Source organism: Sceloporus undulatus, chromosome 1 (assembly GCF_019175285.1).
Source record: "Sceloporus undulatus isolate JIND9_A2432 ecotype Alabama chromosome 1, SceUnd_v1.1, whole genome shotgun sequence".
NCBI lineage: Eukaryota > Metazoa > Chordata > Lepidosauria > Squamata > Phrynosomatidae > Sceloporus > Sceloporus undulatus.
In genome coordinates, this window is record NC_056522.1 from 338737003 (window position 1) to 338754454 (window position 17452).

The 17452-nt window shown below is 42.6% G+C and overlaps 1 protein-coding gene across 1 annotated transcript in view; it reads right to left on the reverse strand.

Moving 5' to 3' along the window:
- Window positions 1-458: 458 nt before the first annotated feature.
- The window catches only part of LTBP2 (latent transforming growth factor beta binding protein 2), a 229350-nt gene continuing 212356 nt past the window's right edge, over window positions 459-17452 (reverse strand). The window contains exons 31-36 of the mRNA XM_042444931.1: window positions 9858-9986; window positions 9258-9398; window positions 7153-7320; window positions 5089-5364; window positions 2882-3031; window positions 459-1805 (exon numbers count right to left, since the gene is read on the reverse strand). Coding sequence (XP_042300865.1) covers window positions 1639-1805; window positions 2882-3031; window positions 5089-5364; window positions 7153-7320; window positions 9258-9398; window positions 9858-9986 — 1031 coding nt within the window. The 3' untranslated portion in view covers window positions 459-1638. The remainder of the gene's footprint in view (window positions 1806-2881; window positions 3032-5088; window positions 5365-7152; window positions 7321-9257; window positions 9399-9857; window positions 9987-17452) is intronic.

Sequence of the window (17452 nt, forward strand, 5' to 3'; positions counted from 1 at the left end):
TGGTATACTTGAAAATTACAGGAGATAATGTAATTAGTTTTAATCTTCTGAATAGGATGCAGATAGCTAAATTGTAATCTGGTCTCTACTGGGTGAAATAAATCTTGGAAGGAAGTTGCAGAATAGTATCTGCCTCTGTTCTTGGCACTAATCACATGCTTCTGAAAGTAAAGAGAATGATAAGAGTGACTAAGGATGACAAACCATTGGCCTGTTACAGACAGCCAAAATAAAGCTGCTTCAAGTCACAGTGGAGGTACGGTGTTTCAATGATGCATGCGTCCTAAGAGTCCAGAAGTCGCACCAAAGCCACGCTCCAGCCCTAAGGACTGGAGCATGGCTTTGGTGTGGCTTCTGGACTCTTAGGACGAATGCATCATTGAAACACCATACCTCCACTGTGACTCGAAGCAGCTTTATTTTGGCTGTCTGTAACAGGCCATTATAACTAAAATATGGTGGGGAAGAATGCTCCCATTCATTCTGTAAGAAGACTCTAGCTCTCTTCTTCTTCACTGAATTGACAAGATCTGGCTTTTTGTTCTCTTTCCCCCATTAGCTTCTGGTTCTAAGCTTGGAAGGTTGAAAACAGAAATCATGTTACTCCAGTCTGTAAACCATAAGGCACAATATAAAACCATTTATTTAACATCATGTTGTATTCTCCCCAGTAGAAAACATCACGAGAGCACTTCCCAAAATGTAAAGGCTGGAATCCTCCTTCTTGTTACCAAAACTAATATTCCAACAGTCAAGGAAAGCACAAGGATGAACGCCCATGGCTTGGAAGAATAAAGAGAGACTGAGCCAAAATGCCCCCTGCAGTCCAAGCTACTGCCAGACTATAAATAGAATCCATACAATCTGAAAATGGGCAGCCCCTGTTCCAGGCTCAGGTACTGGAGGCTGAGCCCTTTGCTTTGCCAATGAGAGGGGCTTTCAGGGAATGTTAACCAAGGGCATGTGTAGAATCATTGGGGAGAAACACTCCTATGTCATCTGTGGAATGGGAACGTGTCTCAGTCACTAAAAAAGCTACAAAGTCTGTCAATATCTGTGTGGTGGGTGTGATGCTACCTCCTTTAGCACACTGAACTAGAAGAAGTCTTGAAGTTTTTGTCACTTGCCCAGTTGTGGCCAAGCAACTAGACTCTCAGGCTGTGTACCTAAGGAGGGTCAGGTAAGGATTATAAGTAGAATTAAAATGCAGTGAGCCTATGAAAGGCATAGATCCTAGGCAATGTGGGGAGTGAATACTGTACATAGGAATAAGGTCTTGTGAGAATAATTCTTGGGACATGAAAGCCTGCAAGTTCATGAAATGTACTGAGGGCCAAGAGAGATGATTGGGGTGAACATACTGTTGACTGACACTATGCTCATCAGTAACTAGAGGCCGAGAACCTGTGAGAAGAAATAGGGACAACATATCAAACAGCATGTAATGATAGGACTGAGCCCTGAGTGTTTAGACTGTTACAGAAGCAGGGAGCTTACCCTGTTGAGTTTTTGGTCTTTGGAAAACAATAAGTTTTAAAGCTGCTGATCTCCCAGTAACCTTTCCAGCTGGACAGACCTCCAGTTCTCCGAAAGCAAATGGCTAAAAGAATTGCCTCTGTTCCATCAGTGCTTCGAGAGTCACGCTGCATCTGGATTCTGGGCTGTTTCTGGCACACAACGGTGGGGCTCTGGTAAAGCTACATAGCCAGGCAAACAGTTACAACGATAGGAGCCCTCTGTGTTCTCACAGGTGCTGCCTTCACACAGGGTCACAGAGGAATTTGCTTCTTCACACTCGTTAACATCTGATGGGAGCAGAAGAAAAAGAACTTCTCAGGCTTAGTAATACTGTACACAACTTCACCCGCATTCCTCTCAGCCAATATCTTCACCATGTCTTAGTTCAAATGAGATGTTGTTTGGGGTGTGTGCACATCAGAGCACCTATACTGGAGCTTCATTTAAACTGGAAGTGTCTCAGGTTTTCCTGCATAGGAGACACCTACAATGAGCAGAATTTACCAAGTGCCCACCCACTGGAGCAGGTGGTGATTTCTGCTGTCTCACATTATTCCGGATTAACTTGGTTTAGAATATATATTGTTATGAGGGATTTCTGTGCCATGCAGCAAGCTTACAAGTAACTCATAAAGGAACTGAAACTACACTTTCAATAGCAGTTCCTAATAGTATTTCTTTGTTCTTCCTCTGCATCTAGATTATATTCTTCAATACTGAAATGAAAGTATTGATTTTGCAGCTACCACTTTAGTTTTGTAGATGCCCCATTCATACTGGCCTAAAAGACATGGAGGGAAAGGCATCTTCACATCAAGTCTCAGCAAGCTAGTAAGTGATAATTCAGATGCTAAGGAGCAGATAAAAAGGGACCTTGCCTAATGCAAACAGCAATAATGCTATTACTTCTACAAATCTCTCAAAATGGTGTGGAAACTGGTGAGCAGGTGTTTCTCTCTGTGGACACTAATGCTTTTACATGTTTTACACTGGCATTTGGGAGCTGTAATTCAAAAAACTAACTTCAAAATTGGTTCTAGACTTGGCTACTGATGTGATGACAAGTCACAGCACTGGTATGGTCTTTAGACACTTGTAGTGTTACTATAATCATAACAATTGTATGTCGTGTCATTGTTACTATCCCCCAATTTCATATGGCAAGAATGAAGCTCAGAGAAAGAGAAAGAAGGATGGGGGGAGAATAAAAATGTTTTGCCTGAGGGCACCTTGTGAGTTTACACAGAAGTGAGATTTGAACTGAGGACTTCTTGATTTGTTGGATCTGTGTTTTAGCCATTCTGCTGCACCCTCTTTCTACTTCTGTAAGTTTGAACCTCATTTCCATCACAGAGCCACTTACCCACACAGGCCATACGGATCAAATCTAATTGGAAGCCATCAAAGCAGTCACAAGTGTAACCCTCCTGCACTCGAACACAGCGGCCATTATCACAGCCATTCAAGATCCCACACTCCTCTGCCTGCAGTCCTTCAAAGCTGCTGTAGTGCCCTGAAGAGACATGGAGAGAACAATAACTCTGCAGCAAGTAGCAGTGTAGATTGCCTACTCAGAGCATCACTCCTGAACAGGAGGTCATGCTAGAAATCATTCTTCCAAAAGATGCATGTAAATATTTACATATAGTAAGTAGGGACTATTTAAAAGATTTTGTGGTTTGTATATTTTGCTTTTACCTTTTCCCTCTGATTGTTAATATGCCGCCTTTTGAACTATAAATTACATGAATATTCTTTTGATTGAAAATATTAAGAGTGCAAACCTTTAAATATATCAAAGGGGAAAAGATGAAGGGCAGAAAGGAAATGTTTTCTCCTTTTAACTTCCTTCATTACCCACTCTTACTAACTAAAGAGAATTATGTGTTAAAGAAATATCTTTTCACATATATATTCCTTGCTGGATTAGAAATTCCAGGTTTAAAACAGATGGGTTTCCCATTTACTTCCCATTACTATTCCAGTTCCCATCTACATTGACAGCTGTTACAGGAGCTCCAGTTAAGGTGGGAAGCAAACGTTTTGAGCAAGGGACTGAACTCAAGATTTTACTGAAGACCAGATGGAGGTGTCTACCAGTATGAAGGAAAACACTCCTGGACTTCCCATGAATCTGTTCTGGCAGCCAGTACATTTGTATATGGTATACCCAGTTTACTACTTGGGAGGGGATGACACTGTGGATCTCTGCCTCTAGACTCTGGAACTCCCTGCCCAGGGAGATCAGAATGGCTCCCTCCTTGGTGGCCTTCCACCAGCAGGCTTTTAAGGAATTGTTATAAGGACAGGCTGGGATGTTTTGTACCATTTCAAAAAAATGTGATACAGCTTTTTATATACATAGTGTTATCTTTTTAAAATGTGTTTTATTTTATAATAACTAACTGTTATTAAAATTCCTTTTTAATTTACTTTTTTCTATGTTTTTAATTGTACTATTTTTTTAATGTTGTGAAGCCTCTCTGAGTCCCAGTTTGGGAAAAGAGCGGGACACAAATAAATATAATATATAAACACGTTTTTTTTTAAAAGGAGTGGAAATAATGTGCTCACAGTTGGTTCATTTATTTGTAGCACTTTTGTGTATGTGCCTTCAAGATGCCCGCTGATTTATGGCAACCCCATGAATTCATAGGGTTTTTAAAGACATGGAATACTCAGAAATGTTTTTGTCAGTTCCTTCCTCTGAAATACTACCTACTGGACTTGGTATTTGTTGGTGGTTTCCCATCCAAGTAATAAAATGAGCTAAGATTCCAAAATCCGACAGGATATAAGGCAGTGATGGCAAACCTTTTAGAGACTGAATGCCCAAACTCAGTGGTGTTCCCACACCAAGTGTCAATCGGTGCTGGGGGGGGGGGGGGGGTTCTTGGGGGGGGGGGAAGCACACAAGGAAAAATGTAGGCTCTGATCAAATAAAAGCTCAAAACAAAAACAAGACAAAAAAAGCCACACGTATGTATATTAAATCCATCTCCTCAGCCCTGCTCAAAATGGAGGACCTTTTGGAATCCCTCCTGGACACAAGGTTGAAATGGAGGACAAGTCCTGAAAAGGAGGAGGACCAAGTCTGGTCACCCTGAGCTAAAAACACATACCCCACGACCCATTCCAGGAGGGACAGCTGCCTGATGAACCAAGCAGCTATCCGTCCTGGAAAGGTGTGGAGTATCGACCCCCTCATAACCCTTTCCAGGACGGATAACTGTCTGGTGAAGCATCCAGCTGTCCCTCCTGAAAAGAGTCAATCCTCCAAACCTTTCCAGGGTGGAAGGGATGGAAAAATGAAGTGATCCTTTCCTCCACCCCTCCCACCTTTGAAAGGCTTTCTCCCCCATGCACATGCTCTGTTTTCCTTCTCCCTCGCTCCTCCTGGCCTCTGCTGCATGACATCAGAAGGGGCTTTGCGTGCCCTCTCTGGCATGCATGCTACCATGGATATAGGGTATTTATGCCATTTGTAACATACCCCTGAGCAAAAGCCAAACTAAACTGAAATCTTTTACGTGGTTTGTGTATGTGTGTGTGTGTGTCTCATGTCATTACCAGTTTGGCCAGGCAAGAAGTGAGGCTGCGTCTGTATTGGACGATACTGTGGTGCTTGTTGGGATGTGACATCTTCAAATTCATTGCTTTGTTCTCTGTTAGAGTGGCTGCTCTCAGGTGTTCCATATTCAAGTCCCAAGTTGTTGTAGTATGGCTCTAAATCTGGGCTGTAGAGTCCATAGTGATGATCTTCCTGATTTGGCCCATATTCATAGCCAGACCTTTCCTGGAGTCCAGTTTCACCCCTGGCAACATTGCACAGCTGAGCAAAATCCTCTGGAAGGACAGGCAGAAAATACAGGCTAATAAAAAAAAGCACCCGTTTCTCCCCTATGACCCTGCCCAGGTATTGTGAAATTGTCAAAGACCTTCCCCCACGTCCTTTTCTTTTTTGAGGCAAGGTGGCCAATGAACGGTGACAGGGCCCTTTCTGTGGTGACACCCAGTTATGGAATGCTTTTCCTAAGGATAAATGCCTGCCTCTTAAATTTGATGTCTTTTCATTAACAAATTTTGTATTTGTTCAGGACTGGAATCTTTGGAGCTTTTATATCAATTCCTTTGTTATACTGAGACTGTTGGCACTGCAGTTGAATACTAAAGTTACTGTGTAGGGGTGCACCTGCAGATGTAGAAATAATGCAATTTGACACCAATTTAAGTGCTGTAGCTCCATTCTATGGAAGCCTGAGATCTGTAGTTTTACAAAGTCTTTAGCCTCCTCAACCAAAGTGTGCTAGCGCCTCATCAAACTACAAATCTCAGGATTCTGTTGGATGGAGCCATAGCAGTTAAAGTGGTGTCAGCATTATTTCTACAGTTTAGATGCACCCATAGATTCTGTTTAACTATAGTGCTGTAGGCTACTCTGAAAGTTTTTGCAACTGTAGAGTAGGTTACTAGATACTCAAAACTAGTCAGTCAAATCAGCATATTATAAGAAAACCTTGATGTCAAATGACATACAGAAAGGAATTCAAGAAGTCTGTGGTTAAAGGCTTGGCTAGGGAGAAATACTTAATCAAATGTATCAGCAACTTTTCCTAACATGGTGCCCTTCAGATGTGTTAGACTAAAGCTTCCATCATTCCTAGCCAGTGCTGCTTAGTGATGATGGAAGTTGTAGTCCAATAGATCAGGGTGGGAAATTCCAGGTTGTAGAAGGCTGTAATCTTCAGCATCTCTTCAATATATCTTGAAAAGGGTTTATCTTGTGTCCCAAGACCTTTTCCATTTTTTAAAGATTCAAAATTTAAAAAATCCTCATCAAGAGGCCATTGTGGCACAGAATGGGTCATAGGCTGCATCTGCTGATTACAATAAGCCAGAATCTCAGAGAATTTCTATAAATGAGTTCCTCCCACTAGTGGAAATTAATCAGAAACTAATCTGGAGGCAAACACTAAGCATTAATCTGAACCAAAATTCTTGGTGTGTAACTCCCAAATGTTGAAAAACCAGCTACAAATGTTCTATATTCCGTTATTAAGGGAGCAAAAAAACTGGAGATGCAGATCAGACTGTTCTTAGCTTTTCTTGACTGGTTAGTTTCTGGTTACTTTAGCTCAGTGATGCACAATCAGGGAACACATTTCCCCATGCAGCCCAGTTAAACAGCTGGCTATGATGGGGAATATTTAGGGTCCTTTCAGCATCAGGACCCACAAATGAAACAGTTAAAGGCCACAGCTGGGCATCTTTGCTTTAACCACTCCTGCTGAGGGACTGAGCATGAATGATTCTTGAGTGTGAAACAAGATTAGAGATTCTGATAAAATATTATGTGCAAACATGTCTGTAGTGTGTTTAAACTGTTAGAAGAAGTGGTAGATGTATAAAGTCTACATCACTACAGTACTATATTACATGCTTGTATGGGCTGTCGAAGATTCATTGTTGGTAACTCATTCCTTTCTTGGAGCCACTTACTATGGGACAGGAAAGGTCATTCAGTAAGCACAGTGAATCTAGCTGCTCACATGTGTGCCCTGGCCCAGTAAATTTTTTAGCTGAGTCCTAGCCTACCTTTTTTCACCAACCCCCATATAATTAGTGCATTCTCACCAGAGGACCTGGGAGGACAAAGTGCACAGTCCTGGCTCCAGGCCTCTCCATAACGGCAGCAGCATTCTGTGTATGTGGTGCGTTGCCCGAGCAGTGGCTGATTACAGATGTAGTTGGAGACACTCTGCCAGCAGACATCCAAATGAATGTCATGTTCATCCACATCATCTGTCAATGGAAGAAATGGGGGAAAGGGAAGATCTGAGCTGAAAGTGAGATAAGCAGAAGCCTTACCTCTATCAAATTTCTATGTTGGGCCATGAACTTATACTCTCTTGGGTCTCAAAGTCTACAGAGTTTGAAACATTTGTTTTATGACAGAATGCACAGTGATTGTTACAATACTAACCAGGAGAAGAGAGGCTGTGATTTAACAACATTTGGGACCAGTAGGTCTTTAAAAGAAGACAGACAAGGAGCAAGAACTTGAAATAGTGGTCATGCTGCCTGGGGATTCTGGATGTTGTTAAAACTAACTTCTACAAACTCTGCAACTTGTGACTTATGCTCAGTGAAGATAACTGATTGCTAGACATGCTATACAAATTACATGTTCACAGCTCATTGGTGCAGCCCACATGCTGTATATGGAAGGCTCCTTGAAATGCTTTGCTGAAAACATTACATAATATGTCTGTGAAGCCCACTGCCTGAAAAATCTTACTAGCCAGAATATTGGGATGAATAAACCATCATCCAATAGTATATGAAGCTGCTCCTTTACTCTGAAATGAGGAAATCTGATCATATTTATTTAACCTTTATTTATTTAAGCTATTTTCAGCATGAGTGTTCTTAAGTAGTTTACAAAAAGACAAAGGTTTCCACCTAGCCTTTTTATTCTCATAACAACCCTGTGAGGAAGATCAGACTTAGAAACAGTGACTGGCCCAAGATCATCCCATTCATGGCTGAGTGGAGATTTGGACCTCAGTTATCCTGGTCTGCTACTCTAAGTGCTATAAAGGTAAATGTAAACATTGCCCTTTTGACAAGACTGTCAAGTCAGGTCTGACTGTATGAGGCAAGACACATCTCCATTATTAAGTCAAGGGAGCCAGCTTTGTCAAAGACAACTCCGTGACCATGTGGCCAGAATGGCTGCATGGGACGCTGTTACCTTCTACTTGTACTTTTACATGCTTTCAAACTGCTAGGTTGGCAGAAGCTGGGACTAGTAACCGGAGCTCACTCTGTCACACAGCACTGGGGCCTAGAACTGCTGACCTGCCAATCTTGCAATTATCTGAAGAGTTTATCAGACAAGGGAAATTGGAAGTATAATCCAATGGCAATCTGAACGCAATCATGGGGTTTAATGTTATTGCGTGATAACCCACTACACACAAATTTGGGCAATGGGAAGTCAGTCCAAATGCAATCATGTGGTTTCACGTTATTGCGTGATAGACTGCCACACGCAAATTCGGGCAATGGCATGCTATTTTGGGGCAATGGGGAGCCAATTCGAATGCAATGAGCATTCACATAATTTCGCTAAACTAGTGACTTTACGTGAATGCATTCTGGCCTCACTTTCTTTTCATTTGAAATTAAGCAATGTATCAAAGGGGAGGAATTTCTCTTAAATTCGAATTAAAAGAAAGTGGGGCCAGAACGCATTCACTTAAAGTTGCTAGTTTTGCGCAATTACGTGAATACGCATTGCATTTGAACTGGCTCCCCGTTGCCCCAAAATAGCATGCCATTGCCCGAATTTGTGTGTGGCAGTCTATCATGCAATAACATGAAACCACATGATTGCGTTTGGACTGACTTCCCATTGCCCGAATTTGTGTGTAGTGGGTTATCACGCAATAACGTTAAACCCCATGAATGCGTTCAGATTGCTATGGGATTATACTTCCAATTCCCCTTATCTGATAAACTCCCAAGAGAAATTCCTCACATGTAATAAATTCTACTGTCAGCATCTTAACCACTGAGCCACCATGTCTTATACAACACTACTTTTCATGTATTTCAGTCTTTGCTGTCATTGATTGGCTTTTTAAAATTAAAATGTCAGATTCTTAGGGTTTTACCCAAAGTATTAAAATATGCTTTCAAGGAGCATTTTGCACAGTAGACAGAATGGCACTCACCCGCACTGTTAGAGACGTTGATGCAACGGTTACGGGTTGCATCCAGCACCAAGGGGAGGTTACAGAAGCAATGATAGGAACCAGCAGTGTTGAGACACTTCCCATTTGCACAGGTCTCTTCATCCTCACATTCATCCAGATCTGCAGCCACAGAGGTTTACACCAGCAAGTGAGAAGACTGAAATCTAACCCACTCACCAGAAAAGTCAAAAGGTATTTCCCATACCCACCCATCATAGGTGTATAGGATTTCAGGTAGCATCTTATTTACTCTCCACAAAGACATTGCTCATTCCCTACCAAATGGGCAACTCTATAAAGAACAGGTAGCATAAAGAACAGGTAGCAAAGAAATAAAAAAGACAAAATATCAGTCTGGTCCATAAGCAAAAACGGAAATGCAAAGTAGGTCAATACTATTTATTAGGACCATTAAAATATTACAGAAGTGGCACAAGGTGGTGAGAGTTTTTAAGTTCTCCCAGAGTTCTCCATCAAGAATGATGGTACAAAAATTACGGCACAGGGAATGAGATAGAAAGTGCAAAAAATTGGCCTGCAGAGGAAATATATCAATCAGCCAGAAAAGGGTTTTCTCACCAATACACTCAAGCTTGCTGGAGTCATAAAAATATCCAGGTTGGCAGAAGCAAGTGTATCCTGGCACAGTATTCACACAGTGTCCATTACGACAGACCTCAAGGCCAAACATTTCACATTCATCAGCATCTATGGAAAAAAGGAGGGAAATGTCAACACAGTAGCCAAATCTCCTGGATCACTGTCTGAACCTGCTCTGATTATTTCTAAGGATGGTGATTTTTAAACTCTTTGGCTTCAGGGAATCCTTTCCATACCAGTTTGTCTCCTTAGGGATTCCTGACTGTCTACAACAGAACTGCCTTCTTGCTAGAGATGACTCTGGGATGCAATACAGAGTACATCCTTATTTTGTGTGGGGATGCTGCTGTGCCTCATAAGTACTCTAACTGAATAAAGAATACAGTTAAAATTATACCTCCCGGCATCTGAATGAAGAGAATTGACCCCTTTCAGGTCAATTCATTTATTTGTTTGTTTGAACCATAGTTCATAGTAAAAGATGTAAAGCACAGAAATTTGAAATTACAATATGCCTATTTTAAATAAGTAAAACTTTTTCTGGGGCAGCATAAAACTGACATTTCAATATATCATGGATTATATTCTCCATTGCTTCTAACTGTGAGTTACTTAGAAATAAATTCACAGGTGTTTTAGAATATGTCAAAAAGATGCCTGCTAATGACATAGCTTTTCATGTGTTTTCACAATAGGTGTTTTCTGTGACAACCATGCTGTCATCATCACTCGCCGTTCACAGCATCTATATACAACACTGTCATCAAATTGTTGCTCTCCTGTAATTCCCTGTAATTCCCCCCTCTCTTCTCAGACTACAGAAAATCCAATTTGGGGGAAAGAACTGGAACAAGAGTAGATCAGCTTAGTGTTACAATTCAATCCTTTGTAAGAGCCATGTTTTTGATGTGTGTGTTTAGGCAGCTAAGCCTATTGCCACACACCTACTTTTATATGGCTTCGTTGTTGCCTTTCCTGCCAGCAGCATCTGAGAAATATTTGTATTCTTTTAAATTAACCTTACAATTTATGCTGAAGTATATTTTCATTTATAAATCCATATTTTTTACATCACTGAAGTATTCAGGATTATTTTAAATCAATTGTTTTAAATTAAAACAACTGTTGTAACTAGAATTATACTGGCTAAGTACTGGAAATCAGAAAGAATACCCAGCATAGAGGAATGGATAGGGAAATTAGTAGAACTAAAAGAGATGGACAAAATAACGGTTTGGAATAATAAAAAGTCAACAGATTATTGGGAAAAGAATGGAAACCCCTGATAAAGTATTTAAAGAATGCATGGGGATTAAAAGATAATATGTAAAGACACTCAAAAATATTTAGCATAAGTAAATAATGCCTTATTTTGTACTAAGATGTATGAGAGGGGGAATGATCAATAAGAGGAAGGGTAAATATGGAAGTTAAGAAGATTTATGTACAGATAAAAAGGAACAATATTGAGATGTTCATTTGATGGAAATTGTACATGATGGGAAAAAAATCAATAAAAAAATAAAAATAAAACAACTGTTCTAAAATTGATTTTAAAACAAGTAATTGCACTGCCTTTCCAATCAACACCTTTTAAACTGTGCTAATGTGCACGCACATGTGTGTTACATTGGGAAGATCATACAATCTCCCAATCTCCCTTTTTTAGACTATGAAAGCATGTGTACAAGAGCTCTTCTATACGTAAAAAGCTTTAACATCAATTATATAATTTATAGGAGAGGTATTTTGAAAACAACATGTTCAGAATTGTTCCTTCCCTTGTCTTATAGCAATATTATAGCCAGAACATATATGCAAAATAAATAAATAAATATCCACCATACTCCCCTGAAAAGTAAAAAATCAACTGCAATTCTACATGGGAGTTTTCAGTTAAAGAGTAATGAAAAATAATGCTAAAGGCACCAGTCCTCAACTATCCTTATGTTGATTCTAATTAGAAAACTTGTAGGACTCTGTTTATGAAGGTCTGGGAATAACTTGAGTAACTTTTAAACATGATTTTTCATTTCAAAAACTGTCCCTCATCTAAATGGCAGATTTCAGGTATGAATTTTAAATCCTCAGTTCTACACTACCCCTTCTCTACATTAGACAAAACTTCTAACATTAAAAATTTATATTTTAATGAGAGTAAAGTTTTGAATGTTCATATCCTAAGCATATCCTAAGGTGGCAAATACTGGGCAGCAGCAGTAATGGTGGATGACATTGGTGGAGGATTTTTCTGACACTAAAAAAAGTGACACCATAGGTTACTCACATTAGCACTGCAGAAAGTGAGGCAAAGTTGAACCTCCTTGCAATAACCTTCCACCAAGAAAATCCCAGGCTGAGACAATCATAGATTCAACAGAATATAGAGAAACAGAATACTTTCCAACTGGCAAAGGGGTCAGACAAGGCTGCATACTATAACCCTACTTGTTCAACTTGCATGCAGAAAATATAAGAGCAGGTTTAGACTCAGAAGGAGGAGAAGTGAACATAGGAGGAACAATGTATGACACCATAATAATAGCAGAAAATATCGCAGACTTGGAGCAATCACTAAGGAAAATTAAAGAAGGAAGTGCAAAGGTAGGGTTACTGCTGAACATAAAGAAAACAAAAATAATGACCATGGAGGATCTACATAAGTTCAGTCTAGATGATGATCAAATCAAAGTAGTTAAAGATTCCCTATACCTTGGATCAAATATTGGCCAGAAAGGAGACTGCAGTCAAAAAATCAGAAGAAGACTAGGAACAGGAAGGGCAGCTATGAAAGAATTATATAAGATCCTAAAGTGTAAAGATATGCAACTGAGCACTAAAGTTAGACTTGTCCAAGCTACTGTATTCCCCATTACCATGAACGGGTGTGAGAGCTGGACACTGAAGAAAGTGGACAGGAAGAAAATCAACTAATTTGAGATGTGATGCTGGATAAGAATGCTGATACCATGGGTGGCCAAAAAGACAAACAAATGGAACCTAGAACAGATCAAGCCTGAACTCTCCTTGGAACCAAAGATGATGAAACTGAGGCTGTTGTACTTTGAGCATGTCACAAGAAGGCATGACCCATTAAAAAAGGCAATAATGCTAGGAAACATGGAGGGTAGTAGAAACAGAGGAAGAACACATGCCAGATGGCTAGACTCAATTAGGGAGGTCACAACCCTGAAGGACCTGAGCATAGCAGTGAAAGACAGGGATGTATGGAGATGTCTCATCCATAGGGTCACCATTTAGTCAGCATTAACTTGAAGACAGCTAAGAACAACAAACATTCATATACTTGTCGATAAGTTACTTTATTTAGACATAAGCTAAATTTAATTATGATACTTTAATCAAATAAAGAAACAAAGAAAAATTTAGGATGTGATAGTGACCCTGCCTTATCAAAAGCTCCTATGAAATCTGATATTTTACTTTTCTCTGACAATTTTATGATTACAGGCATTCTTCAGTTATAAGCCTCAATGAAGCCTCTTGTTACAAATTGTTTTTTCCCTCTCAGATCCCACTTTTCCTTGTCTTCTGCCTAGCTGGAAGTTATTTTAGCTGCATCAGCACTGGAAGGATGGTAAGGGAAGGTTGGAGAAACAAAGACTTTCTGTGGCAGATTGCAGGAGTGTGTCTGCAGTCAACAATGCAATGCGGCGCTGAAGGGAGGGAGGAGTTGAGCCGGTGGGAGCGGCTCTCTCTTTAAAAGCCGGCCCGCCGGCCCCCTACCTGAGGACGCCGCCTTAAGACCAGCTGGGCGCGCCCCCGCATCGCGCCAGGAGGACTCTTGCCGCCAGCGGCGCTGAAGGGAGGGAGGAGTTGAGCCGGTGGGAGCGGCTCTCTCTTTAAAAGCCGGCCCGCCGGCCCCCTACCTGAGGACGCCGCCTTAAGACCAGCTGGGCGCGCCCCCGCATCGCGCCAGGAGGACTCTTGCCGCCAGCGGCGCTGAAGGGAGGGAGGAGTTGAGGGTTTTTTTTTTTTTTCCTCCTCCTGGTGCAATATTGGTGTTCTTTCCATAGGAGGAACAGGAATTTATTTGTTCACAGGAACCTGTTTGCTCACCATATTGTTATATGGTTTGAGCTGGGTTTTCTGTAATTTGGGGTAATTTTTTGGATTAGTTTGTGTTTTTAGGAATGACACCTTTTGCTGTCTTCCTTTGTTTTTTCGGGGTTTTTTTTGTTGTTATTGGATTTGGGGGTGGGAATGGGATGTGGGAGGCCAGCTGCGGTGGCGGAGGCATATGTGATGGGAGCCCCAATTGAGATTGTGCGAGGCAAGGGGAGACATGGCGGTAGGACTGTGGATAAGTGTTTACATGGAAGGAGAGATCGATGTGTGATACCTATCTCCCCTTCCTTCCACTTTCCTAACCAAAGAGGCCTGAGGGTCAGCCCAGTCGTACCACAAACCCTGTTACTGCTCCTTTGCAACGCCAGGTCCATAAAAAATAAGACCCACATTTTGTTCGATCTCTTACAGGATAAAAACTGTGACCTGGCGTGCATCACTGAGACCTGGCTGGGGCCTGAGAGTGAGGCAGTGTGGGCCCAGGCCCTTCCAGCCGGGTACTCAGTTAAGGACCAGATCAGGTTAGGTGGGCGGGGTGGTGGTGTTGCCTTGGTTCATAAAAATACCCTTTCTTTAACCAGGATCCCAGTCCGGAAAACAGACCACATCGAATGTATTTACCTGTCCCTGAAGGCTAGAGACAGTTTAGGGATTCTGTTGGTCTACCGGCCACCCCGTGCGCTAACAGACTCCCTATCCGAGCTGACACAGTTGGTCTCGGAACTGGTGTTGGAGTCCCCTAGGCTTCTTGTCCTGGGGGACCTCAACATCCCTTTCGAGGCCAATGATATTCCAACAGGTGCAGCTCGGGAGTTCATGACTACCATGACAGCCATGGGCCTGTCCCAATTAGTCTCAGGACCAACACATTGTGCTGGTAATACTCTTGATGTGATCTTCAGTACGGACATGGAGGCTCCGTGGGTAGAGATCTCTAATGTCTCTCCCTTGTCATGGACGGATCATTTCCTGGTTGAGGCTAGAATCAAGGCTCCTACCATTAACTCTCCCGGGGGTGGCGGACCTATTAGGATGGTCCACCCTCGAAGGCTGATGGAACCCATAAGGTTCCAAGAAGCCCTAGAGGGGTATACGACTGGCTCTGACGGCGATTCTGTTGACGCCCTTACTGACATCTGGGATACTAATCTCTCTAGGGCTATACACAGTATCGCTCCCAAGCGTCCTTTCCGGCCTGCTTCCAACAAACATCCCTGGTATACAGAAGATCTCAGGGCAAGGAAGCGGGTCGTGCAACGACTAGAGCACAAATGGCGAAGACATCAGCACTTGTTCGACAGGACACTCCTTCGCTCTCATTTGAAGGCTTATGGAGTGGCAATACGTGCAGCAAAGAATTCCTTCTATGCTGCACGTATTGCGTCCGCAGAGTCGCGTCCGGCAGAGCTGTTCAGGGTTGTGAGGGAGCTAACTCGGCTCCCTCCCACCCTGAGCCCTATTTTGGAGCCATCTAAAGCCTGCTGCGACGATTTTAACAACTTCTTTGCGGATAAAATCTCTCGGGTAAGGGCTGATCTCGACGCCAGTCTTTGTGCAGATCCTATAGTAGAGGTGTCCGAAGCGTCCGTGGTCCCTGTTATACTGGATCACTTTGAGTTTGTTAGTACCGATGAAGTGGACAAGATCCTCCGAAGTGTTAGGAGGACGACTTGCTCTCTTGATCCCTGTCCCTCATGGTTGACAGCTCAGGGGGGAGATGTGGTGCGACTAATGTTGCATCACATAATTAATACATCTCTAAGTGAGGGTCAGTTTCCATCTAAATTAAAATTAGCAGTGGTTAAACCCCTGCTAAAGAAGCCCTCCTTAGACCCCCTGCTCCATAATAATTATAGACCCATCTCGCTGCTACCTTTTTTGGGGAAGGTGATCGAGAGAGCAGTCGCCTTCCAGCTTCAGTCGATCTTGGACGACACCGATTTTCTGGACCCATTTCAAACCGGCTTCCGGGCGGGCTATGGAGTTGAGACTGCCATGGTCGCCTTAGTTGATGATCTCCGTCTGGGTATGGACAGGGGGAGCGTGTCCCTGTTGGTGCTTTTGGACATCTCAGCGGCCTTCGATACCATCGACCATGGTATCCTTCTGGGACGCCTGAGGGAGTTGGGAATTGGGGGCACTGCTTTGCAGTGGTTCCGTTCCTACCTCTCGGGCAGATCCCAGATGGTGGAGCTGGGGGACTGTCGCTCCGATAGGAGGGCCCTTACATCTGGTGTCCCTCAAGGAGCGATTTTGTCCCCTATGCTATTCAACATTTACATGAAGCCACTGGGAGAGATCATCCGGAGACATGGGGCGCGGTGTTATCAGTACGCTGATGACACCCAGATAATTTTCTCTATGTCTCCGACTGATGCAGTAACTAAGGATGGCATCTCTCCTCTAGATGCCTGCTTGGCGTCGGTAATGGGCTGGATGAGGGAGAACAAACTCAGCATGAATCCAGGGAAAACGGAAGTACTGGTGATAGGTTCCCCGGTTTCGGGTGGTGAGATCTGTCACCCGGTCCTGAATGGGGTCATGCTCCCCCTGAAGGACTCGGTGCGCAGCCTGGGAGTGCTCCTTGATTCGTCGCTTCAGCTGACTTCTCAGGTGGATGCGACAGTCAGGAGTGCCTGCTATCAGCTTCGGCTGATACGCCAGCTGCGTCCCTACCTGGACCGAAAGGACCTAGAAACTGTTGTACATGCTTTGGTAACCTCTCGATTAGATTTCTGCAATGCGCTCTACATGGGGCAACCCTTGTACCAAACTCGGAAGCTGCAATTGGTGCAGAATATGGCAGCTAGATTGGTCGCTGGTAGTTCCAGGTCGGACCATGTAACACCTATTTTAAAAGATCTTCACTGGCTGCCTATTCGCTTCCGAGCTCAATACAAGGTGTTGGTTTTGACCTATAAAGCCCTAAATGGCTTGGGCCCAGGGTACTTAGAGGACCGCCTCTCCCCATATAATCCGCCTCGCACACTCAGAACTTCCGGGAGTAAACTATTGGAGGTCCCTAGATCCAACTATATACGGACCTCACAGAGGGCTTTTACTATTGCTGCCCCCTCCCTATGGAATAAGCTCCCTGCAGAGCTTCGCACCGCCACCTCGTTAGCTGTTTTTAAAAAACAGTTGAAAACATACTTGTTTCGGTTGGCCTTCCCACCTTAATTTGTCTATTTATTTTCCTGCCCCCTTTCTCCCATCTTCTCCCCCTCTCTTTGACCCTGGATTGATGTCTCACTTTGCCCCTGATACGTGTATTTCCCATTTTATTGTTTTCCTGTTCCTGTTCTTGTAATAATGTTTTTAACTGTTATATTGGATTTTAACATGTATTGTACTGTTTTTATGAATCTTGTAAGCCGCCCTGATCATTTTTTATGGAAGGGCGGGGTATAAATAAACATTATTATTATTATTATTATTATGAGCTGGGAAGGATAGCATTCTGCTCTAGCCAATCCTAATGTTGC